This window comes from Canis lupus, chromosome X, assembly GCF_011100685.1.
Source record: "Canis lupus familiaris isolate Mischka breed German Shepherd chromosome X, alternate assembly UU_Cfam_GSD_1.0, whole genome shotgun sequence".
Classification (NCBI taxonomy): domain Eukaryota; kingdom Metazoa; phylum Chordata; class Mammalia; order Carnivora; family Canidae; genus Canis; species Canis lupus.
In genome coordinates, this window is record NC_049260.1 from 96,425,786 (window position 1) to 96,452,193 (window position 26,408).

General features: G+C 38.5%; 1 protein-coding gene and 1 long non-coding RNA gene across 2 annotated transcripts; both read left to right on the top strand.

Annotated features, from left to right (window-relative positions):
- Window positions 1–304: 304 nt before the first annotated feature.
- On the top strand, window positions 305–6,641 carry LOC119868233. The gene is made up of 3 exons (XR_005386008.1): window positions 305–434; window positions 1,348–1,476; window positions 4,499–6,641. It is a non-coding gene; the product is annotated as an uncharacterized LOC119868233 (long non-coding RNA).
- A 10,645-nt stretch (window positions 6,642–17,286) lies between these two features.
- On the top strand, window positions 17,287–18,522 carry LOC119868333 (prothymosin alpha-like). The gene has a single exon (XM_038588836.1). It carries the CDS (start codon window positions 17,287–17,289, stop codon window positions 17,827–17,829), a length of 543 nt encoding a protein of 180 aa, XP_038444764.1. The 3' UTR covers window positions 17,830–18,522.
- Window positions 18,523–26,408: the final 7,886 nt, after the last annotated feature.

Consider the following 26,408-nt stretch of genomic DNA (forward strand, 5'->3'; position numbering starts at 1 on the left):
CACTTCGTAAATACCACTCTGAAACAACCTGCATTAGTCAGTCTACATCTCTTGTGGTATTTGACACTTAAGTTTTCAGTTGGCCGCTGCCTTCACTTTTAGCAACTTCATAGTAAACCACACCAAACTACGAGAAAACAGTTGATCATTCTGTTACATCAGAAAGCAGGTAATTTGGGAGTCTTTTTGAAATAAATGTGAAAAGCTCAAACCCAAGATGAGCCTAAAAGCAATTTGAGGACTAATCGCTGTTGCTGTTTTCGCTATCCAGTCGAGGGAGGGAAAGTTCCCCAAATGATTTGAGAATAATTTTTATTCCATTCCTCAGAGCCAAATCATCTGGTTTGTGTGCTGAGTCCAAAAAACACTGCTGCATATTTTCCCCAAGGAGCAAGCCAGGGAGAGGCAATCTGAAAGATCACAGTAGGTTTGAGGTGAGAACTTCCAGAACTTCCTTGAAAATAAAGGCTGTATGTGATAAAAGAACTGTTCTCCAGCCATTGCCTCTGTGTTTTCTCTCTTGTATTAAATGACAGTAGAGGTCAAATGCCATTTGCTTTTCTGCTCCTTCAGGACCTATTTTTGGTACTATTTCCTTCACTTTAGCCTTTGAGGTTACTGTTCTTCAGTGGAAAGAGCAATGGGGTGAGAATTGACATCTTGGGGGTTATGGGGCTCATTTATCAGGCTGTGCCAGCATTGGTCCTATTCCTGACTCTGGGCCTGTTTGTGGCCTGTGTTCTGCCTGGATTGCTCCTCCATTGGCTCTTGGCATGTTGAATTTGTAGTTTTTCACTCTTCAGCTTATATAGCACTTCTTCAGAGAAGCCTACCTTGACTGTCCCACCTAATGTAACCAGCATCCCCCCAGCCTACTCACTGTCTGGGTCATATTCCTCTGATGTCTTTCATAGCAACTCACCACTATGTGAGATAATCTAGTTTATTTACTTGTTTAATTTTTCTCCCTCTTCTCTCCACACTAGACTGTAACCTCTGTGCAGACAGGGACCATGTCAGCTGACCTTGTTCAGCTATTGTATACACCCAATGCTTAGCCCAGGGCCTGGTACATTCTGGGTGGTTGGGAGCTGTGTGTTCAATAAATGAATGAAGAGGACAGAGGGCAATGCAGGACCGATATAATGTTCCTTTTTGGAGTGTACAGCCCCAAAACAGATTCAGCCAAGATTTGTTGAGCTCACTGACCTCTATCCACATCTGCTGATTCATACGGGAATAAATGATATCATCAAACGAGACTGAACTAGCTCTTTAGTGATTCTAAAGTTAGATGTAAAGCTTGAAGGACTTGGAGTACAGGTAACATTTTATTTTCTTTCATAGGGTAAAAGGGATGACTTGGGCAGAGAATGGAAATTAACAATTGACCACATTCATAATGTTGAGAAGGATCTGGACTATGGCTCATGGTTAAGAATGGAATGCACTGGGGCTCCTGGGTGGCTCAGTCAGGTAAGTGTCCAACTCTTGAGCTCAGTTCTTGATCTCAGGGCTGTGAGTTCAAGCCCCACATTGGGCTCTATGCTGGGTGTGGAGCCTACTTTAAAAAAAAAAAAGAGAATGAAATGTATCTTGTAAAGACAGAAAAAAAACATGTTTGTCAGGAGACTCATGAGCCTCATCAGGAGTGTAGGGTTGCTGGATTTAACAGAAACAAACAGACAAAAATCCCAGGATGCCTATTTAAATTTGAATTTTGTATAAAAAATGAATAATTTTTAATCTATGTATGTCCCATGCAGTATTTGGTATCCTGGATTTTTATCTAGCAGCCCTACAAGTTTTTATCCAGTTCTTATTACTCCGCATTATTCACAAGAATATTATAGGAACATTATCAGATGCCTTGCTGATTTCCGGATATATATGCCTGTGGCAACATTTCCTAAACTCTGTTCTAGGAGACCATAGGGTCTCACAGGATATGAATATACTTTGATAAATGGTCAAATAATGTTTTCAGAATAAATTATCTTCTTTCTTAGTCACAGTACATCTTAGGGTATTAAAGATGCAGAGAAGTCCTATAGTAAAGACATGCACACACATACTCTCTGACTAATTTGCTTTCATTTTGAGGTTCCACAGGCTGTAGCTGAATGACCTTTCCTTGGGATGTCCACCTTCACCTCATGTGACCAGCCTTGTTGAGTGGTTTGGCTTTATCACTGGGCCAGGCTCTGTAGTGGCTGACTTTCACCTTTCCCTCTGGGAGGGAAAAAAAAAGGAATACAGAAACTTGAGATTTGGGCTTTGAAGAACAATTTTATTGTTTTGCTGAAGACCTCACTGATAGTCTCAGCTGTGTGAGCCAGCTGGAGCTCTTCAGGAGCCTACTGAGGTTTTGTGGCCCTGCCTACATATATACCCAGCTTAGAAGAAACCCCATATTAGGACTCATTTATCGTTTTAGATGTATTTTGTTGTGATGGTTTTTAAAGTAGACAATCTAGAATCTGTTAGTTAACACTAACGACCTTAGTGGGGAAAAACTAGTTTATCATAGGAATTAGTTTTTGCATAATTTTCTAGGTAAAGTCAAGAATCCATCTTCTTCAAAGGTAAACCTAATGACATTTGTTTTATAAATACCATCATTCTTCACTGTCAGTCCTCTGTGAATGTTCCAGCCTCTGACATTCAATAGAGCCATAAAGAAATCAAACATGCCTACCTAACCTTTTTGAAAATATTTAATATTATGATTTAATTTTTAATTTCCCATGGCAACAGTAAAATAAATCTCAATAGGACCAACTACCTGTTTCACCATAACACCAAAGCCTAGACAATCAAGATTTCCTCTTAATCACAAACCAATGTGGTATGGGGTGGGAGGTGGTAGATGTTGACATTTTGTATTTCCCAGGGACCCATTTACGTAATTGCCTTGCACAATGGGTGGAGAGTGGAGAGGCAGTTTTGACATGTCCTGTGTTAACAGTTTAGGGTTTTTTAAAGATTTAATTCTTAAGTAATCTCCACCCTTCCATGTGGAGCTTGAACTCACAACCCCAAGATCAAGAGTTGCAAGCTCTACTGACTGAGCCAGCCAGGTTCCCCTACAGTGTAGGTTTTCATATAATGCCTTCTTCCTTGCCATTGAATTTCTTCCTTTTGTCATTAAACAAGCAAACAAAAACTCAAAACACAAGTCAGCTACCACAACAAAAATAAACAAAAGTGGTGTGCCTCGATGGCTCAGTTGGTTAAGCTTTAGCTCTGGTCATGATCCTGGAGTCCTGAGACCAGCATAGGGCTTCCTGCTCAGCAGGGAGTCTGCTTCTCCCTCTGCTCCTCACCCAGCTCATGCAAGCACGCTCTCTCTGTCTCAGATAAATATGTGAAATCTTAAAAAAAATAAGTGTAAGAGAAGGCAAGAAAGAACATGACTTTTTAATTTTTATTTACTTATTTATTTTTTAAAAAGATTTTATTTATTCATGAGACACACACACACACACAGGCAGAGACACAGGCAGAGGGAGAAGCAGGCTCCATGCAGGGAGCCCGATGTGGGACTCGATCCTGGGCCTCCAGGATCAGGCCCTGGGCTGAAGGCGGTGCTAAACCGCTGAGCCACCGGGTTGCCAGACTTTTTAATTTTTAAAAAGAAATGAAAGAATCAGCCTAAAAAGATGAGATTTAAAATTTGTAAAGCCCATTGTGAAACCTTACACAATTAGCTGAGGCCCAGGGCATTAAGCCACAGAAGTATGAATGCATAAGTTGAGGCATGCCAAATTAAATAAGATGGTTTATTGTGTTGAAATGATATTAACACAATATACTATAGATGTAGTAACTGGTTTCTTAGTGTTTCCACAATTTGAAAGACTAGCACCAAAAACCTCATACTCCTAAGAAGCAAATTTGTTAGCTTTATGACATCTCATGTAGAAGATATATAAATAATGGTTTCATATGAAACTCGGGTTGTGAATATTTTGAGACAAGCCAGAGTCTGTCTGATAAATAGGTGCTCAGTACATGTATGTCAAATCCATGAAACTAGTTTTATACATAACTGTAGTTTCAAGAGAGTCAAAGTGATCAGATCTATGAACAGTTGTCCATTCTATCAAATCTCTCTGGAACATCTGGCAAGTCAGCTGATCTCAGATTAAATTGATAGAGTTTCTCAACTTTGTCATTAACATATTGGGCCAGATAATTCCTTTTAAAAAAATCTTTTTCATTCATCCTTTCTTTTCCCCCTTGGGCCAGACAAATCTTTACTGTGGGTTCTGTCCTTTGAACTATAGATTGTTTGAATGCATTTTTGGTCTCTACCCACTGTATGCTAACACACCCCCAGTTGTGACAACCAAAAATACTTCCAGACAATGCCAAATGTCCCCAGGGTGGCAGAGGGTGTGTGGTGAAATTGCCCCCACTTGAAAAACCACTGGTTTAAAAGATCGTACAAGCTCAGGTCCAGAGTTCCCATAAGTTGACTCTCGTTTTTTTACAGATTGCATGGTTCTGCTACACTTGCTTTGACAGATGGGACCCAAAGACTTTTATGAATGTAAGAAGAGGAGACTGAAGAAGTGAGGCCAGCCCAAAAGTCCATTAATGGATGAATGGATAAACAAAATATGATACATCCATATGATGAAATAGTATTCATCCTTAAAAAGGAATGAAGTAGTAATACATGCTAGAATGTGGATAAATCTCAAAACCATGCTATGTGAAAACAAGCCAGACACAAATTCACATATTGTATATCCCACTTATATGAAGTATCCAGAATAGATAAATCCATAGAAACAGAATGCAGATTAGTGGTTGTCAGGGGCTGGGGAAATGAGGGAACTGCTTAATGGTTATGGGGTTTCTTTTTGGAGTGATGGAAATGTTTTGGAACTAGATAGAGAAGGTAGTGAGTGGTACAACATTGTGAATGTACTCATTGCTACTGAATTGTTCACTTTGAAATGTTTAATTTTATGTTATATGAATTTCAACTTAATAAATAAAAAAGAAAGGCTAAGCAGACCCAACAGGGCTCAACCAAAGGAGAAAGGAGCAGAATGGGGGAAGTAGAATTGTCCAGTTTTTAAAATGGTATTTCTAGGCACCTGAGTGGCTCAGTGGGTTAAGCATCTGCCTTTGGCTCAGGCATGATCTTAGGGTTGTGGGATTAAGCCCAGTGTCTGGGCTGCCTGCTCAGCAGGAGTTGCTTCTCTCTCTTCTTCTGCTTCTCCTCCCACTCATGCTCTCTCTGTCTCTGTCTCTCTGTCTCTCTCAAATAAATAAATAAAATCTTAAAAAAAAATCCTGTGTCTCGTGGAGTGCTGAGAGTTCTGAGGAGCTTTGTTGGGGCCATGGGAGAAGGGATGGAAAGCAGATGGGGCCCAGGTCTCCCATCCTCTCCTGCATTAATCAAAGTTAGCCATAACTAGTGATCATTGGGGACATTTGGAACTCTTTGGGCTGGGCAGCAGGCCTGGGAGGAGTGCTCAAAGACTGAGAAAACATGGTTCTTGCCTCAAAAAATGAGCTGTGTGTGACCTGAGTGAATTATTTAATGTTTTATTTCCTCAGTTTTCTCATCTGTAAAATGAGGGGCTAAAAGTTCAGTTTCTTTCATAGGGTTGCTCTAAAAATCAGATGAGATGATGTATTCAAAGTTGCTAGCACATAGAACGTGTTCATTAAATGGTGGCAATTATTTAAGATTGATTTTGGAGAGAGCGCTGCATGAGCAGGGGGAGCAGCAGAGGGAGAGGGAAAGAGAATCCTCAAGTAGATGTCCCACAGAGTACAGAGCCTAATGCAGGGCTCAATCCCAGGATCCTCAGACCATGACCTGAGCCCAAATCAAGAGTTGGATGCTTAACTGACTGAGCCACCCAGGAGCCCCTAAATGGTGGCAATTACTAGTTTTAGCTCTCCACAGGCAGGCATCTTCTATTGGATTGTCCTTCTGCCTTTCCCATGTAAAGACAGGGGCTAATTTAGGCTCTGCCAGGGATGTCTCCTCTTCTTTCACTGGGTAAGTTAGTATCTATTCTTTAGTTTTTAGGTTTATATCAAAAGCTGTCATGCCTCTGGCCATAGGACATGAGGATGGTTCACCTTCAAGGCCAGCTGGAGGTTAGACCTGAGTGATGACACCCAGTGTTACAATCATGTGTGACTAGCTGGCATGAGGAAGTGACTAGTCAAATGAAGAAGTGCTTCAGCACCTTGGGCCTGGGAGAGACTTTTAAAGAATGAGTTGTTCCTCTTTTAGTGAGGGTTTAGAAGGGACCTGGAAGTAAGTGAAAGACCCAAGTAGCTCAGAGTTAAAATTTAGTTGTCTCTCTCTACTCCTTTATAATACAATCTTGACAAGTTTTCTCTTTTAGGATATGTTTTCTTAGAAGGAATTATGACAAATACTGCATGTATCACTTATATGTGGAATCTAAAAAAAAAAACAAAAACAAATTTATAGGAACAGAGTAGAAAAGTGGTTGGTTGCCAAGAACTGGGGGAAACAGGGAGAGATGAGGAAAAGAAGACAAACTTTCAGCTATAAGATGAATAAGGTCTGAGAATCTAGTGTACAACATGGTGACTATAGTTGATAACATTGTATTGTATAATTGAAATTTGCTGACAGTAGAAATTAAATGTTTATATAGGTATAATGTGTATATATACATGTATATAAATATTAGTGATATGTTAATTAACATAAATGGGAAGAATCCTTTCACAATGTACCCATATATCAAATCATCACGATGAGCATTTTGAATATCTTACAATTTTATTTGTCAATTATAACTCAATAAAACTGGAAAAAGATACAATCTTGATAACTTTTCTCTATCATGACACATTTCTTAGAGGGAACTATGAGAATGTGTGAGTGTATAAAGGGACAGGAAGAAATGTGCCTGTGAAGAGAAAAACAGGTTGAAGGTGATGTAGAAAAATGTTGGGGTTCAGAGTCGATGGCCAAGAAAGAATTCTTGAGACGTCCTTGGTGCAAAAAGATGGTTTTATTAAAGCATGGGAACAAGATGCGTGGACAGAAAGGGCTGCACTGGGGTCGTGAAGAGTGGCCGACTATCTACTTACAAGTTGAGAAGGGGGTAGGTAGAGCATAAGTCTCTAAGGAATTTTGGAAACAAGGGCTCCAGGATTCTGAGGGGGCTAGCTATTTTTAGGAATAGGTCATTTATTACTGTTTAGTAAAAACTCAGTCGTAAGACCTTTTAGATGTAAGTCAGTGGACCATATGCTTGGAGAATGATTCCTAGCATGTATGGGGGAGGGTGGAGATAAAGGGAGCTTCCAAAGGAATTATGTTTTTTAAAAGTATTTTATTATTTTTATTTTATTATTTTTAAAGATTTTATTTATTTCTTCATGAGAGACACAGAGAAAGAGGCAGGCATGGGCAGAGAGAGAGAGCAAGCCCCATGCAGGGAGCTTGATGTGAGACTTGATCCCAGGTCTCCAGGATCACACCCTGGGCGGAAGGCAGGTGCTCAACTGCTGAGCCACCCAGGCATCCCTTAAAAGTATTTTATTAATTTATTTGAGAGAAAGAGAGAAAGAGATTGTGCACATGAGCAGGGGGAGGGGCAGAGGGACAAGCACACTCCCTGCTGAGCAGGGAGCCCAACATAGGGCTCCATCCCAGGACCCTGAGATTATGACCTGAGCCAAAATTAGATGCTTAACTGACTGAGCCTCCCAGGCACCCCAGGAATTTTTATATGTTAAAGAAGACTCACAGGATCCCTGTGGGTCGGGCTAATATTGCCTGTTGCCCTTGGCAAAGTGTCAACATCCAGGCAGTTGAGTCCCTAGAGGAATGTCACTCTACCTGTTTCAAGGACTTGTCAATGGACTGTAAGTAGTAAGGGAATTTAATTCTTTCTTTTGCTTTTGTTTTCCATATTGAAGGGGCTTTGAAATGAAACCTCTTTTGCATGATCTCAAATTTCATGCTGGGGATTTTGTTGGCTTTTCAGCTCTTTATGGAAAGAAGAAGGCTTTGGTGTACAGGTAGCATTTCCATTAGTATTGGACCAAGTTATTTTATATAAGTAAGAAAGAGAAAGTCAAATGGGTCGTTTATGCTTTGGGGATACAGCTATATTTTTCTCCTCCTGGTGCCTGTCTTCCCAGCAGATGGAGTGGTTAGAGGCAGAGGTGAGGTAGAATTTTAGATCTATAGAATCACACACAACTGCATACTTGACCCACTGCTGTCCCTCAGGCTTCCTCTTTGTTTTTCCCAAGCAGTATTGAAAAGTATTGGCTTCATATCAAATCCAGAAAGAGTTGGAGGGAGCTATGCAGACTTAAAAAAATGACCTGATGAAATATAATCCTGTCTATGTTAGGAGATCTAAAATTGAATATAGATAAACATCTTTTATTGTTTGAGTTGAACATCACATTTCATTGGTAAATAGTGTGAGCTTGGTTATTCCGGTGATGGATGTCAGCTAGGAAAGAAAGAAACCCTTAGAGACTGGTTTTGCCTTTTTTTCAGTTCAGAGGAGGTCTCAGAGAGGTTTCTGGCACATTTTCTCACAGCCAAGCCCCAGCTCCTTTTGAGAGAAGGCTTGGTTCTTTTTTTTTTTTAAGATTTTATTTATTTTTTTCATGAGAGACACAGAGAGAGGCAGACACATAGGCAGAGGGAGAAGCAGGCTCCCCACAGTGTGTCCCATGCAGGACTCGACCCCAGGACCCCAGGATCATGATCTGAGCCGAAGGCAGATGCCCAACCCCTGAGCCACCCAGGTGTCCCGAGAGGAGGGTTGGTTCTTTGGGCTGTTCAACCTGGGGTACTTCACCTTGCTGTTGGGCCTGTCCTGGTCTAGAGAGTTCAGCTGGCTACAAAACATGGCCACCCGTGACATAGGCTCCCAAATCTCTAAATAGACCAGAGATCAGGAAATCAGGTCCTGAGCAAGGAACCTGTTTTCAAGCAAACAGCAGGCTTTGTGAGCACAGTAGAATCATAAGCCAAGTTCTGACAGAATTTCTGGTCCCAGAGTGAAGAGACGTTCCCTCTGTTTCTAACACCTTTGTGGTGTCAGAGGCCTTAAGAGTTGAGACGCACAGCCTGGAAGGGAAAGGGTCAGACCTTCCAACTCTTCTCTAGTTCCAGGAAAATAAGTAAGAATGATTTTTCAGGAAGGAAACCATGTGCAAAAGAAGATTCCTGGACCCCAGAAGGAGGCAAGGGGAGAAGAGAGGAAACATGTTTGAATAATAGAAAAAGGACCCAGGAGGCTGCTACGCTGTGTCGATGATGTAATACTCCATTGAAATGCCTCCTAATGAGCCATGTGCGGGCTGTCCCTTGCCCTGGGAGTGCAGAGTGTTCCCCTGCAGGTGTGCACACCTGAGTCCCAGACAGCAACTCACAAAGAAACTTGTGCTTGCTCCAATCTGTGTATGTCACTTTGGCCCAATCTGGGCCTCAATGCCTGGATGCTGATTACTCTGGGGATAGAGACTGGAATAAGCTCTGCAATGTGATTCAGGAAGAGCTGATGAACCAGGGCCAGAGAGAGAGGATGATAGAGCTTGAGCAGCCTGTCCCTCAGTCTCCTCATCTTGGGCTTTCTAACGTTGCTTTCCTTAGACTGCTGTCTTCCTTTGAGCATCCCCTAGAACTTTATTTTCTATGGGCTTCTCCTGGAAATCCCCAACTGTGCACAGGCCCTCCCTAAGGATATAGATCCTCCCTAAGGACTAGGTGACACACTTTATTCAACCCCACCTTTATGGGGAGAACTGATAGATGCCATAGAAGTTTTTTTTTTTTTTTTTTTTTTAAGTAGTGGAAAACCTATCAAGTCCTTACTTTAAGCCTGTCAGTGGCATTCTCTTGCCCATCCCTATAGCATCATCTTGTACTACTCTACCATCACTTATTATTCTCTGGCTTTCTTTCAATTTCTAGAGCATTCCAGACTTTATCTCACCATGAGGATTTGGCACTAGCTCTTTTCTCTGCTTGGAAAGCTCTTCCCTGAGATTCTTGATGGCTGACTTCTACTTAATTCTTCAGTTCTCAGGGCATAGCCAGTGCCTAGTACATACTTGCCACCAAGGAAACACGGAAAGGGAACAGATCGTAGTGGGGCAACTGTGTTCATTTTAGCCTGGAGGCAAGAGAGGGCTGCAGAGGGTTGGTGGAGAGTCCAGGTTTGGGGGTGAGGACGAGAATAACAGTGTTTCCTCTGTTACTCAAGGAGCAAAGCCGAAGTGCATGGCTGGGTACGTACTGGGAATTCCCTGATAGGTACTGCTGTAACCTGAACCCAGGGGAAGAAAAACACCACCTGGTCAAACTAATTTATTGACATACTCTAAGAAAGCCAAATAGCAGCCCCTGGGATTGCTGGAGAGGATTTCATTTACACTTTAATTAAAGGACTAATTATTAAATAATCATCTCTTCTTGGCTTATCGCCATTTTCGAGAGAGATATTTTTCCAAACTCCTTCCCACTTGCTGGCTGGAATACGTGTACCTCCCCCGCATGTTCACACTACTTTGCTTCTCTCCATTAGGACACTTAGGTTGGTGGACTGTGCTTGGCAGTTATAAGTCTTTTTCAACTGGTTGTGAGCTTGGTGAGGGGAGCATCCATATCACTAACAGGACTCTGCAAGTGCTAGACGGTTGTCATTGGGTGAATAAATGAAACATTTTCTGACCTTCAATATAGCTGCCCCTGTCTTACTGTAGTCACTCACTCATTTATTCAACAAACTTATTTTTAGCAAAGACTTGATAGCCTTCCACTGGGTGCTGGGGCTACAAAGGCAGAAAAAAAACCCTTCTCTTCTCACACAGCATTCACTGTCTAGTGGAGGACACAGATGAGCTAACAGGTTACTGCAGTGCAGTGTGGTAAGTGCTAATTGAGAGAAAGTAGAAGGTGTTCTGGGGACACACATGTGAGAGCATGTAGAGCATTCCACAGCATGTGAAAGGGCCTAGAGGGAAGAAAATGAGGAGCAATTGAAAAAAAACCTTCAGTTTGGCTGGAGCAGATAGTAAGTCTATAGTTTCTAGATCTGCCAGCCAGAAGTTGAAGTTCTTGGGAACTATGTCTTTTGGTTAGCTATCACCCTGGGCAAGCAAAACACGTTCTCTGACCACCAGGCCCACAGACTACATCCTGAAAAAGCCCACAGAGACTAAACGTACCTGCCTCTCACCCTGTCCAACACCAAAAAACAAAGACAAAAGCTTACCATAAACAAAGTGAAAAGACAAGTATTAGTATCCAGAGTGTGTTGAGAACTCCTATAAATCAATAAGAAGGCAAGCAATCCAAAAGAAAAATGAGCAAAGGAAAGGGAATTTATAGAGTAGGAAACACAAATGGCCGACAAATTGGAAAAAAGAATTTGGCAGCTGCATTAGTAGTCAAGGAAGCAAAAATTAATCACAATGAGATGTCATTTGACACCTACCAGACTGACAGAAATTAAAGTCTGACAGTACCAAATGTTGGCTAGAATGTAGAGCAAAGAGGATTCACATTCCCTCCTGTTAAGTAGGAGCATAAACTGGTTTTGCATACTTGAGAAAGCAATTTGACAATATCTCATAAACTTGACAACACGCATACGACCCAGCAATTATACTGTTGTATATAAGCCCAGGGAAACTTTACATGTGTATGTGTAAACAAGGACCATTCATTTTAGCATCGTTTCTAATGGCAAAACATTGGAAACCACCTAGGTGTCCACTAACAGAATCACATATAGATAACATCAGGTATGTTTAGATGGTTGACTTCTAAATAGTAGATAAAAAGAATGATCTAGATCCATTTGCAACAAAATGTCAAGAGGAAGATGTGAATTGCAGTATATGTACATTTTGAAATACACCAAAACTATACTCTGTTGTTCATGGATGCATGTGAATACATTTAAAGTATAGACCGGGGATCCTTGGGTGGCTCAGCGGTTTAGTGCCTGCCTTTGGCCCAGGGCATGATCCTGGAGTCCCGGGATCGAGTCCCACATCAGGCTCCTGCTTGGAGCCTACTTCTCCCTCTGCCTGTGTCTCTGCCTCTCTCTCTGTGTGTCTATCATGAATAAATAAATAAAATCTTAAAAAAAATAAAGTATAGACCATGTTCTGGAATAATGCACCAAATTTATGATGGTGATTGCCTCTGAGGAGGGGGAAGGATAATGGGATTGCGAGTGTGGGCCAAGATGAACTAAATTTACCTGTAAGCTTTTCTCTCTTTTATTTATTTATTTGTTATAATTTTAAAAAAGATTTTAATTTTATTTATTCATGAGAGACACACAGAGAGAGAGAGAGGCAGGACACAGGCAGAGGGAGAAGCAGGCTTCATGCAGGGAGCCTGCTTTTTTCTCTTTTATATATGAGCACTAGTGTGCTGATAAATGTTTAACAGTTAGCTCTCCAGGAATCAAAAAAACTTTGATTTATGGCATTGGTGGATTTCCAAGGAATGATACTCCCACCATCGCCAATTTTAAGCTACCAAAGATTTAGCAATCAGCTCTCAAAATTGCTGAAAATTTAACAAACAGCTTTTGACACTAAATGTGAAGTGGCTGCAGTGCAACATTCTGTGCATGTGTGTGTGTAAAAACTTGAAGCATGATGACAATATTAATGGCCTCAGTTCTGTATAATGGAAATATATATATTTGTTATATTATCTTCTGAAGTTTTATGGACATTTTGAATTTCTTGAAAAAATAAAGGGGACAATTCTATAAGAATCAGAGTGGGTAAAAATACCTGCCAGTTTAAATTATAATTGGAAGTAGAGTGAAGCAGGGCTTTCTTTATCCTAGATGTCTTTCTCCATAGCTCCCATTTAAATAACTTGATAATTGTTGACTATATTGAATAAACACCCAGCAAGTCAAGCACCTGTGCTGGTGACCTGGTCCGATGAACCAGAAGGAGCCTTCATAAATAGCAAATGTTTATGGTCAATTAAAAAAAAACTTATAAGAAAATAAACCTGGCCAACTGAACAGAATGGTTTAAATAATTCCCAAGTATCCTTCACAAGGCCTGACACTTGGTTGACATGCTATCAGAATATGTCTCACTCTATGGATGCACTACAAAAATAATTGCTGGATAATTTGGACAATATATTTTTTAATGAGCTTCAAAATTGTAGAGAAGTGATGAGATATTGTCCTGCCTTATATGTGTTGGTATTGCAAATTGAAAAAGGCTCAACTATTAGAACGTGTGCCAGGAACAGAGCAGTTAAATATAGTAACAGGTGCCTCAGTTTCACACTCATCTGTTATTCAGTGAGTCTCTACAGTGAATCTAGTTTTGATGGCTTTAAAACTTTTGTGAGCTCATCAGGTGTGCACTTCACTGAAGCATACACAATGAGGAGGCTCTTCTTTTCTTAGTGATCAAAACTTTCATTTCTGGAGATCAAAATGGGAAACCATGTATCCAAAAAGAAATGCCTCAAAATAATCTCCTTTCTCCCTCTTCTAGTAACCATTTATAAAATAATTTATTTTAGAAATTATATTCAGAAATTTATTCTATAAATAAGCTATATGCTATCTATATTGTGAAATACATTTATATTTGCAAAATTCATACTTTATTAAAAAACTGTTTATATTACAAATCATATTTATAAAAATTACAAATTTATAAAATAAGAATAAATCTATATAGAATATACATTTTATAAGTTATTTATAGATCTATAATATGTATATGAATTTTCTATATTCTCTAAACAAATTTCTATTTTACAAATAAACACTGGAATACATTGAGTATTAATAAAAACATTTATATTTTGGAACTAGATACAAAGAGAATTATTATTTGCTATGACAGTTGTATATAATAAAAATCCTGTTATATTAAACATTTATGTATACAAATACCATAGGTAAAACCTGCCCATGGAGATGCCACACATAGATTGTGTATTCTTGACCATTTCTAGCCTGTATAGCATGCTTTTTAGACAGATGATACTTCTATAGAACTAGGACCATTGTTTCATTGCCTAAAACAAAACAAAACAAAACAAAAAAACCCTGCAGTCTCAATACTCAGGAATTATCTTTCTTACCTGTTTGATGTATTTTTCTTCCAACCTTTTATATATACCTAATATGTATATTGTATAATATATTCATAGTCTTTGACCTTCACTGCATATTAAAATCACCAGGGGAAGGTTTAAAAAAAATACCAGTGCCAGGATCCCACACCCAGAACATTTGAGTCAATCTCTGGGTATGAGATCTAGGCATGGGTATTTTTAGAAGCTCCCTAGGTGAGTTTAATGTACAGTTCAGGTTGAAGACTACTATGATGTATTTATGTCATGTTGGATTTTTTGGTTGCAAGTAACAGAAACATCACTGAAAACTAGCTCTACAAATGTCTTTTGGTTTCTGTTAATTGAAAAGTCTAAACGCAATGAAGGCTTCTAACATCATGTGATCAGATTCTAGCTAAATTTCTCTGAAAGTCTCTTGGCTGCTCTCTTTAAGGGGCCAGCTTCCCTCATGGCTCAAATCTTGAGGGAAAAGGTGCATAGCTTCTGGGGACTCACAGCAGGCTTTGAAGTTTTCCTCCAACTGGGCCAATATGAGGTAATAACTGCTGCTGGGTGACTGCCTTGGGCTCTTGACTTAATACTACCCATCCATGCACAGATACTGCCAAGAGGAGAGGGGGAAATGGGGATGCTTTTAGGAAGAGGACAAGGGGGTGAGATGTTGGATAGGTAATTAAGGAATGTTTACATTCTACACCATAAAGGTATTTAGCCACTTTTTACAAAAGGCTTTATTTATTTAAGTAACTTCTACACTCAATGTGGTGCTTGAACTCACGACCCTGAGACCAAGAGTCTCACAGAGTCTTCTGACTCAGCCAGCCAGGTGCCCCAAGGAACTAAACTGCTTTTTTTTTTTTAAGATTCTATTTTTAAGCGACCTCTATACCCAATGGCTGGAACTCCCAATCTCAAGATCAAGAGTCGCATACTGAGCCAGTGAGGCACTCCTAGACACTTGGAATCACACTAGAAAGGGTTTGTTATCCTAATTTAAAAATACACACAGCATTATATTTAAATGCATTTTGAAACATGATTTTTAATTAGTTCCAGACTAGTCTATCATATGGATGCACTTTTATTTAACCTTTGCACTTTCTTTGTACATTTTAAGCTTCTTCTAATGCATCTAGATCCCTGGCTTTAAACTATTTATGACCATATGACCCAATTTCCCTGGGACTAGCCCTGTTAAACATCTGTTGTCCTGGAATAATTATTAACAATGCCTTATTTAACTCTCAAAAGTATTCTGGTTTGGAGGAAAAATTACAATGTCATCTTAATTTAAACATAAATATCTAATATCTGTCCATTTATCTGATCATTTCCTTAAGACAGATTCTTGGAAAAGGAATTTCTGGGTAAAAGAACAGAAAAATTTTTAAAGGTTCTTGATACATATTGATAAGTTGTTTTACGGAAGTTATACCATATTATACTGCAACCAGCAGTGCATGAGATAGATTATTATTCTTTTTTCTCCTATCAAACCGGCAAATGTTTAAAAAAAAAAGGAGAGGAAATGGGTAATATTCAGTGCTGACAAGAGTTTTAGGAGATGATCTGATTAGTTCTTAGATCATGATAAGCCTCAATATTATTTTCACATGCTGAGTGACCATTTGTGTATCTTATTTTGTGACTTATCTGTTTATGTTTCTTGTTCAGTAAGAGTCCTTCTATATGAATGCTTTATCCATCGTATTTGTTGAAATCTTTCCTGTTTTCATTTTGTTTATTATCTTTCTTGTGGCCTTTATGTATTTAACTATCAATACTTTCCTTTTCTCCCCCATTGCTTTTATGCTGGAAAGTCCTTTATTATCCTGACAGTAGATTGATATTCCACCTTATATTTACAATGCTTTAAATATTCTTACAGGTTTTTTTTTAACAAAGGAAATTAACTCTTGAATACATTTGGAGTTCATTTTGATATCAACTTTGAAAAAATGTTCTTACTTTATTTTGTTTTTCCAATAGAACAATTAATTTTTCCTCTATCAATTTGATTGAAATTGTCTTACAGATATAATTTAGGGAAGAACCAACATCTTTTTTTTTTAAAAAAAAGATTTTAATTAATTAAAATTAACTAATTATATTTATATTTATTTGACAGAGAATAGGAGAGTAGCAGACAGAGGGAGAGGGAGAAGCAGGCTCCCTACCCTAGGATCCTGAACTGAGCTGTAGGCAGATGCTTTAACTGACTGAGCCACTGAGACATCCCAAGAACCAACATCTTTATGATGATCAGCCTTATGCTTATTATTGAGGCACTTTGTGGCCATTTATTCTAATTTTTAAAATCTCTCAGCTTATTCATGGAGTTTTCTTTGAATAGGTCTTATGTACTTCTTAGTGAGGTTATTTCCAATTATTTCATATATCATATTATCTCATGGGTTATTGCTGTTAACTGGGAAGGCTGTGGATTTTTTTTGTATACAGCCACTTTCTTAGATTTTCAGTTGATTGATTATATTGGCATTTCTAAGAAGACAAACATATAATTAATAAGAATTATAATTATGTATCCTTTCTAATCATTTTTCTAATTAAGTTTTTGTATTTTATTGATAGCATTCCTAGAAAATGTTAATAATGCTGATTGTAGGGGGAGTTCTTGTTTTACCTCCGACTTTAAAGGAAATGCTCTCAGTGTCTTATCCTTAAGTAAGATATGGGCATTTGAATTAAGAAACTTTTTTTTTGATATTCCATTTATTTTTTTATTTGAATTATTTTTATTTTATTTTTAAAAGGTTTATTTATTTATTTATTTATTTATTTATTTATTTATTTATTCATGAGAGACACAGAGAGAGGCAGAGACACAGGCAGAGGGAGAAGCAGGCTCCTCGCGGGAGCCAGATGTGGGACTCGGTCCAAGGACTCTGGGATCACACCCTGAGCCAAACACAGACGGGCTCAATGGCTGAGCCACTCAGGCTCCCTGAATGTTTTATTTCAGTCCTTCAGTGCTCATCAGGACAAGGGCACTCCTTAATCTCCATCACCTATTTCACCCATCCTGCCAGGTAGCTCCCCTCTGGTAACCATCAGTTTGTTCTCTGTGGTTAAGAGTCTGTTTCTCTCTCTCTCTTTTTCCCCCTTTATTCCTTTGTTTTGTTTCTTAAATTCTACATATGAGTGAAATCGTGTTCTTATTGTCTTTGACTGACTTATTTTGCTTAGCATTACACTCTCTGGCCCCCACTGGCTGCTCTGAAAAGCCGTCTTTGCATTGTTCCCAGTCGGGCTTCCAGTTCACCGCAACCACCTCCGCCCCCTTGGCCTCCCGCAGCTTTCTCGCTGGAGTCCTGGAACTCTTGCTCTCTTTTCAATCCGCTGCAACGGATCACCAGCGTGCCCCAGCCAAGGACACCAGCTCCGAGATCACCACCAAGGACTTAAAGGAAAAGAAGGCAGTTGTGGAGGAGGCAGAGAATGGAAGAGACACACCTGCTAATGGGAATGCTAATAAGGCAAATGGGGAACAGGAGGCTGACAGTGAGGTAGATGAAGAAGAGGAGGAAGGAGGGGAGGAAGAGGAGGAGGAAGGTGATGGAGAGGAAGAGGATGGAGATGAAGATGAGGAAGCTGAGGCAGCTACAGGCAAATGGGCCACTGAAGATGATGAGGATGACAAAGTGGACACCAAGAAGCAGAAGACTGATGAGGATGACTAGACAGCAAAAAAGGAAAAGCTAAACTTAACAACAAAAAATAGACCACCATGACCTATTCACCCTCCACTTCCCATCTCAGAATCTAAACGTGGTCGCCTTCGAGTAGAATCCCGCCTGACTGCCCAACGAGGGCAGCGCCACCCGCAGATGACACACACTCTTGCCACCCAACCAAAACCACAATGTGAATTTGCAACAGGGGAGGAAAAAAGAACCAAAAGCTTCCAAGGCCCTGCTTTTTTTTTCTTAGAAGTACTTTAAAAATGGAAATTTGTTTGTATTTTTTATTTACATTTTATATTTTTGTACACATTGTTGGGGACCAGCCATTTTTAATGATCTTGGATGATCAAACCAGCCTTCAGAGCATTCTCTGTCCTACTTCTGACTTTACTTGTGGTGTGACCATGTTCATTATAATCTCAAAGGAGAAAAAACACCTCGTAAAAAAAGCAAAACCAACAACAAAAAACCTTATTCTGAGCATTCTAGTAACTTTTTTTGTGTATGTACTTAGCTGTACTCTAAGTAGTTGGTTTGTATGAGATGGTTAAAAAGGCCAAAGATAAAAGGTTTCTTTTTTCCTTTTTTGTCTGTGAAGTTGCTGTTTATTTTTTTTTGCCTGTTTGATATATGTGTGAAACAATGCTGTCCAACAATAAACCGGAATTTTATTTTGCAGAGTTGTTCTAACGACAACAACAACAAAAAGCATTACACTCTCCAGCTCCATCCATGTCATTACAAATGGCAAGATTTCATTCTTTTTTATGGCTGAGTAATATTCCATTGCATATAAATGCCACATCTTCTTGATCCATTCATCCATTCATGGACACTGGGCTGTTTCCATAATTTGCCTATTGTAAATAATGCCAGTATAAACATAGGGATGCATGTATCCCTTTGAATTAGTGTTTTCGTATTTTTGGAGTAAATATCCAGTGGTATGATTATTGGATCATAGAATGGTTCTATTTTTTTTAAAGATTTTATTTATTTATTCATGAGAGACACACACAGAGAGAGGCAGAGACACAGCAGAGGGAGAAGGAGGCTCCATCCAAGGAGCCTGATGTGGGACTTAATCCTGGGACTCCAGGATCATGCCCTAAGCCAAAGGCAGGTGCTTAACCACTGAGCTGCCCAGGAGTCCCAGAATAGTTCTATTTTTAATGTTTTGAGGAACTGCCATACTGTTTTACACAGTGGCTGCATCAGTTTGCATTCCCACCATAAGTGCAAGAGGGTTCCTTTTTCTCCACATCCTCTCCAACACTTGTTTCTTGCATTTTCGGTTTTAACCGTAAGTGTGAAATGATATCTCACTGTAGTTTTGGTTTGCATTTCCCTGATGATCAGTAATGTTGAGCATCTTTTCATGTGTCTGTTAGACATCCAGATGTCTTCTTTGGAAAATGTCTGTTCATGTCTTCTGTCCATTTTTAAATTGGATTATTTGTGTTTTGGGTGTTGTGTTGTGTCAGTTATTTATATATTTTGGATACTAGCCCTTTATTGGATATGTCATTTGCAAGTATCTTCTCCCATTCAGTAGGTTGCCTTTTAGTTTTGTTGATTGTTTTCTTCAGGTGTGCAGAAGCTTTTTATTTTGATTTTTATTTTATCCCCATAGTTTATTTTTGCTTTTGTTTCCCTTGCGTCGGGGACCTATCTAGAAAAAAGTTGCTATGACTAGTGTCAGACAGATTACTGCCTGTACTTTCCTTAAGGATTTTTATGGTTTCCTAGCTCACATTTAGGTCTTTTATCCATTTTGAATTAATTTTTGTGTATGCTGCCAAAGGGGTCCAGTTTCATTCTTTTGCATGTTGCTGTCCAGTATTCCCAACACCATTTATTGAAGAGACTTTTTTCCCCATTGGATATTCTTTCCTTCTCTGTCAAAGATTAATTGACCATATAATAGTGGGCTTATTTCTGCATTTTCTATTCTGTTCTATTGATCTATGTGACTATTTTTGTGTCAGAACCATACTGTTTTGATTACTATAACCTTAACAACCTAACTTAAGTTCTGGAATTGTGATGCCTCCAGCTTTGCTTTTGTTTTTCAAGATTGCTTTGGCTATTTGGGGTCTTTAGTGGTTCCATACAAATTTTATAATTGTTTGTTCTAGTTCTGTGAAAAATTTTCTTGGTATTTTGATAAGGATTGCATTAAATGGGTAGATTGATTTGAGCAGTATAGACATTTTTACAATATTTATTTTTCCAAACCATGAGTATGGGATGTCTTTCCATTTCTTTGTCATCTTCAATTTATTTCATCAGTGTTTTATAGTTTTCAGAGTACAAGTCTTTCAACTATTTGGCTAGATTTATTCCTAGGTATCTTATTATTTTGGGATAATTAATCAATTATTAATTGTAAATGGGATTGTTGCCTTAATTTCATTTTCTGCACATCATTATTGGTATATAGAAATGTAACAGATTTCTGTACAATGATTTTGTATTCTGTGGCTTTACTGCATTTATTTATCAGTTCTAGTAGTTTCTTGGTGGGGTTAGAGTCTTAATTGTGTCATCTTCAAATAGTGAAAGTTCTACTTCTTCCTTACTGATCTGGATGCCTTTTATTTCTTTTTGTTGTCTGATCACTGTGGCTAGTACTTCCAGTATGTTGAATGCTTTTTTTTTCATCTATTGAAATGATCATATGATACTTATCCTTTCTCTTATTGATGTGATGTGTCATGTTGATTTGTGAATATTAAACCACCCTTGCAAGTTAGGAATAAATCCTACTTCATTGTGGTGAATGGTTTTTTAAATGAAATGTTGGATTTGGTCTGGTAGTATTTTTAAAAAATATTTTATTTATTTATTCACGAGAGACACAGAGATGCAGAGAGAGAGAGAGAGGCAGAGACACAGGCAGAGGGAGAAGCAGGCTCCACGCAGGGAGCCCTACGTGGGACTCAATCCTGGGTCTCCAGGATCAGGCCCTGGGCTGAAGGCAGCGCTAAACCGCTGAACCACCCTGGCTTCCTGGTCTGGTAGTATTTTGTTGAGGATTTTTGCATCTATGTTCATCAGGGATATTGGCCTGTAGTTCTCTTTTTTTGTGGCGTCTGGTTTTGGTTTCAAGATAATGCTGGCCTCATAGAATAAGTTTGGGTTTTCCTTTCTTTTCTACTTTTTTAGAAAGGTTTGAGAAGAATAGATATTAACTCTTCTTTAAATGTTTGCTAGAATTTGCCTGTGAAGCCATCTGGCTCTGGACTTTTGTTTTTTGGGATTTTTTTTTAAAAGATTTTATTTATTTATCTGATATATAGAGAGAATATACAAGTGAGGGGAGGGGCAGAGGGAAAGGGAGAAGCAGACTCCCCAGTGAGCAGGGAGCCTGGGGCCATCCTGGGACTCTAGGATCACAATGTGAGCTAAAAGCAGATGCTTAACCAACTTAGCCATCCAGGCACTCCAGCAGTTTTTTGATTGTTGATTTAATTTCTTTGCTGGTATTTGGTCTGTTCAAATTTTCTGTTTATTCCTGCAGCAGTTTTGGTAGGTTATATGTTTCTAGGAATTTATCCACTTCTATGTTGTCCAATTTGTTGGCATATAGTTTTTCATAATATTCTCTTATAATTGTATTTCTGTGGTGTTGGTTATTATTTTTCTTCTCTCATTTGTGATTTTATTTACTTGAGTCCTTTCTCTTTTTTTTCTTGGTAAGTCTGGCTAGAGGCTTATTAATTTTCTTGATTATTTGCAAGGAGCCAGCTCCTGGTTTCATTGATCTATTCTACTGGTTTTTTTTTAGTTTTTATATCATTTATTTCTGCTCTAATCTTTATTTCCTTCATTCTCCTGGCTTTAGGTTTTGCTTGTTGTTCTTTTTCTAGCTCCTTTAGGTATAAGGTTAGGTTGTTTATTTAACATTTTTTCTTTCTTCATGAGGTAGACCTGTATTGCTATGAATTTTCCTGGATTAAGTAACATTTTTTAATCTTAATGAAGAAACATCCTTCTATTTCAAGTTTATTAAGAGATTTTTCATTTTGTTTTTAAAAATTGAATTTACTCAAAAGTATTTTTGCTGTTTGTTAATAAACACAATATTTTCTTCCTTTACTGCTCTGATGTGATGAATAATGTGGTTAGGTTTAATTATATTGAAATATCTTTATATTCCTGTAATAAACCATATTTCATATTATTCATATTATTATTTTTATGTACTGTTGGATTCACTTTGCTGGTACTTTATATGCAAGTTTTGCGCATATACTCATAAATAAAATGGTCTTATGTTTGTGTGTGTGTATGTGTTTGTACATGTTTTATCTTTATCAGCTTGGAATAAGGATCATGATTTAAAAAATAACTGGGAAGGTTTCCATTTTTATCCTTGTTTTTTAATTTTATAACTGTCTTTTTTATTTCCTTTTTCTTCTTTTTCTTAACCTTTTGCTTTGCATTTCTGTTTTATCTTACCTTCAAAGTAGGTGTACCATCTCACTTGACTGTGAGCTCTAAGAGAGTAGGGACAGGGTCTATATTTTCTCCTTATTCTGTCCCCAGCTCCTTGGAGCAGAGATGTAAGGAGATGGATGTGGAAATGAAGTATTCTATAGCCCAAAGAATTTTGCTTATGGGCTTTAGATATTAGGATTGTTTCTTCCTTTAGGTTCCATCATCCCCTCTCACTTGCTTCTCCTATTTATTAACCATCCCTTTACTCCTTAACCTCTTCTAGTCTTATCTCCATTCTCAGCACTCTACTGAAACCATTCAAGTCTGTTCTCACCAGCGACCTTTTAATTGCCCAAATGACCTTCCCTTGTTTCTCATTTTCCTTGTTCTCTATGTAATAATTGCATTGTTATCTTTAAATTCTCTCTTCTCTTGGCATCTGGCACTGTGCACTGCTTTTTCTTGCTCTCCCATCTCTAACCACTACTGTCTAATGTTCCCTCAATTCTCATCTTTTCTAAAACCCTTTCTTTACATTTGAACATTCCTTCCACCAGATTGTCTTCAGCCTTTGCTCATTTCTGTGTCCATTCTTAGTAATTGAGTTCACTTCTGTGTCTTGAACTATGTAGGTGACATCTGTGAAAGTTCCTGGTACAGTAACTATGACATGATAGGTGCTCAAGAAATGTTACTTCAATTTGAACTTCAAGTCCCTATGTCTAGACTTGACCACTCCTGAACCCCAGTTTTGAGTTTCCAACTGGCTATCAAATCTTTTCATTGAGGCATCCTTTTAACACTACAAATACACTGTGTGTTCTCCCCAATTTCCCTACTCCCATTTCCTTCTCTTCAATTTCCTTATTTCTATTTCTTGTAATAATTTGCTTGGCCATAACTTAATAGTTTCATTCCAGAGAAACATCATGCTATAAAAAAAAGTCTCATTGCACAAAACAGGTTTTCCTTTTTTTTTTAAGATTCTATTTATTTATTCACGAAAGACACAGAGAGAGAAAGGCAGAGATGTAGGCAGAGGGAGAAGCAGGCTCCAGGCAGGGAGCCTGATGTGGGACTCGATCCTGAGACTGCGGATCACGCCCTGAGCCAGGGGCAGGTGCTCAACCGCTGAGCCACCCAGGCATCCCCAAAACAGGTTTTCCAATGGCAAAATGGAAGTAGAGTGGGGCTAGAGCAGAGGTACCTAACTTAAATGTGCATAGGCACTAGGCAGATAATACAGATTGAATGAAATTGGCCTAATGTAAGACAATGTCCACTTGTGGGAGTGGTGGAGAATGGAGAGTACATGCTTTGTATAATGTGGACAGCTTATGAGCCAACTATGGTCATACAAAAATGTTGGTCTAGTATTGAAAGATGTCAAGGTTTTTCAGGAGAAGCTGGACTGTAATGTCAACTTCCAAAGGTTGGCAGCTAATTCAGTTAAGAAATAATTGAGTCTAAACAAAACACATCTGTGGGCTGCCAGTTTGTGATCTAGGCACTAAAGAGTTTTCAGACTCATAATTACAATGCTATTTTCCTGTAGAGATTTTTAATAAAATTGGCTTCATTGAAGTATAATTTCCATAGAATAAAATGCATCTGGTTTAAATGTATACACGGGTGTAACCACTACCTCAATCAAAATGAATAACATTTCTTTGCAACTTTCTAGTAAATCCTTCCTGGCCCACAGCTGCTGCTCTAATTTATGCCACCATAGTTTAGTTTTGCCTGTTATGGAACTTCATTTAAATGGAATCAAACAGTATGTACTCTTCTATGTCTGGATTCTTTCACTGGGCATGTTTTTGAGATTCATTCATGTTTTTTGCATATCAATAGTGTATTCTTTTTTTTGGCATGTGGTATTTCATTTTATAAATAAATGGCAATTTGTTTATCCATTTTCCTGTTGTCTATCTATTTTCCTGGATGTTTTGGGGTTGTTTCCTATAGGAATTTTAAGTAAAAGTGGAGTTTAAAAAATAATGATAAATGCTTAGTTATAAAACCTAGAAATCACTGAGCCAATCCAACTTTTGATTATAGTTAGCTGTTTTTTTAGAGTAAGTTGCCTTTCTGTTCCACTCACTTTATTATCTTTAGCTTGGATTTCTTCCACATCCCTATCACCTTTATCATTTATCATCCATTGTCACCATAGACAAATCATCAGTCTACAATGGATGCAGAACAGTTACGACCCTAGCAATACTTGCTTCATCATTTGAGGTACTAGTTCCTAATGACAGTGCTATTTAGTTATAGCTTTTATAGGTCTATAAGATGCAAATCATATATCCTAATTAATTGATTGTATTTGGAAACCTTATTAGTAGGAGAAATAAATGCCTGTTTGCCATTCCTAGACATTCAGGTTAGAAATTTTGATGAATAAACAGGACATGACTGAAGATAACCTTGAATAATTAGCCATGAAATCTTTGTGAATATAAACCTCAAGATAAAACTCAAAATATACCAAATATCAGCATATTGGATGTGCACATTTATGAATTCATGCAACAAACATTTAATTTTGTTTGTTCTAATTTTTTCAAAAAATAACTACCGCTGAAGCATCTTCTATACCCTTCCAAGGTCTTATTGCCCTCCCTCTTTCTTCCCCAGTGATAACTGCTATTCTGAACTTGAACTTGATATTTAACGTTCCATGCATATATATATATATATATATATATATATATATACTTTTACATATATTTAACATTTCCATGCATATATGTATATATATATACTTATATATATACTTAAGAAAAGATTTATTTATTTTAGAGTGGGGGGGCAGAGGGAGAGGGAGAGAGAGAATCTTAAGCAGACTCCATGCTGGGCATGTATGGGGCTCGATCTCAAGATCCTGAGATCATGACCTGAGTCAAAACCAAGAGTTACATGCTAACTGACTGTGCTACCCATGTGCCCCTATATATATATCTATATTGCTTTTCCTTTTTAAAATGATGCAAGCAAAAAAAAAAATAAAATAAAATAAAATAAAATGATGCAAGCAGCATCATCTTGTATTTATTATTTTGCAATTTGCTTGTTTTGCTTAATGTTGTTTGTGAAATTTTCCATTTTGATACATGTAGCTCTAGTAATAACTTCTCTGTAGTATTCAACTGAATGAATGTATCACAATTTATTCACCCATTCTCCTGCTGGTGGTCACTTAGGTGGCTCTTAAATTTTATTATTTTTTAAAAAGATTTTATTTATTTGATAGAGAACACAAGCAGGCAGAACAGCAGGCAGAGGGAGAGGGAGAAGTAGGCTCCCCACTGAGAAGGGAGCCTGATATGGGATATGGGGCTCAATCCCAGGACCATGGAACCATGATCTGAGATGAAAGCAGATGCTTAACTGACTGAGCCACCCAGGTGCCCCTTAAATTTTGTTATTATAAGAAGTAGAGCAATGAGCATTCTTTTTTTAAAGATTTTATTTATTTGTTTATTTGAGAGAGAGAGAGAGAGAGAGAGAGAGAGAGAGAGAGAATGTGCATGATGGGGTGCACAGAGGAAGAGAGAGAACCAGGCTCCCCCTTCCTGCTGAGGAGGGAGCCCTGGGGTGGGCTCCAGTCCCAGGACCCAGAGATCATGACCTGAGCTGAAGGCAGACAGTTAACTGACTGAGCCACCTAGGCACTCCAGCAATGAAATACTAGTCTCTTTATGTGCAAATGCAAGAGATTCCCTAGGGTTTTTTTAAAATTAATTAATTTATTTACTTATTCATGAGAGACACGGAGAGAGAGGGGCAGAGACACAGGCAGAGGGAGAAGCAGGCTCCGTCGGGCAGAGAGCCCGACGTGGGACTCGATCCTGGGTCTCCGGGATCACACCCTGGGCTGAAGGGGGCGCTAAACTGCTGAGCCACCCTGGCTGCCCCGATTCTCTAGGGTTTTTAAACTAACAATGGTATTGCTAGGTTACAGGTTGTGCTTTCTCCTGTCCACCTCATCAAGTGCTTTAGTAGCTCATTCACAATTACTAAATTTACTTTCTCTTTTATTTTTATTTTTTATTCGAGATTTTTCAACTTCATGATGGTACAAAAGCAATATGCCTTCAGTAGTAATTGTAGTTCAAGATTTGACT

What these genes read in the sequence shown, in the direction of transcription:
- LOC119868333 (XM_038588836.1), top strand. Translation starts at nt 17,287, where the DNA reads ATGAGTGAAATCGTGTTCTTATTGTCTTTGACTGACTTATTTTGCTTA.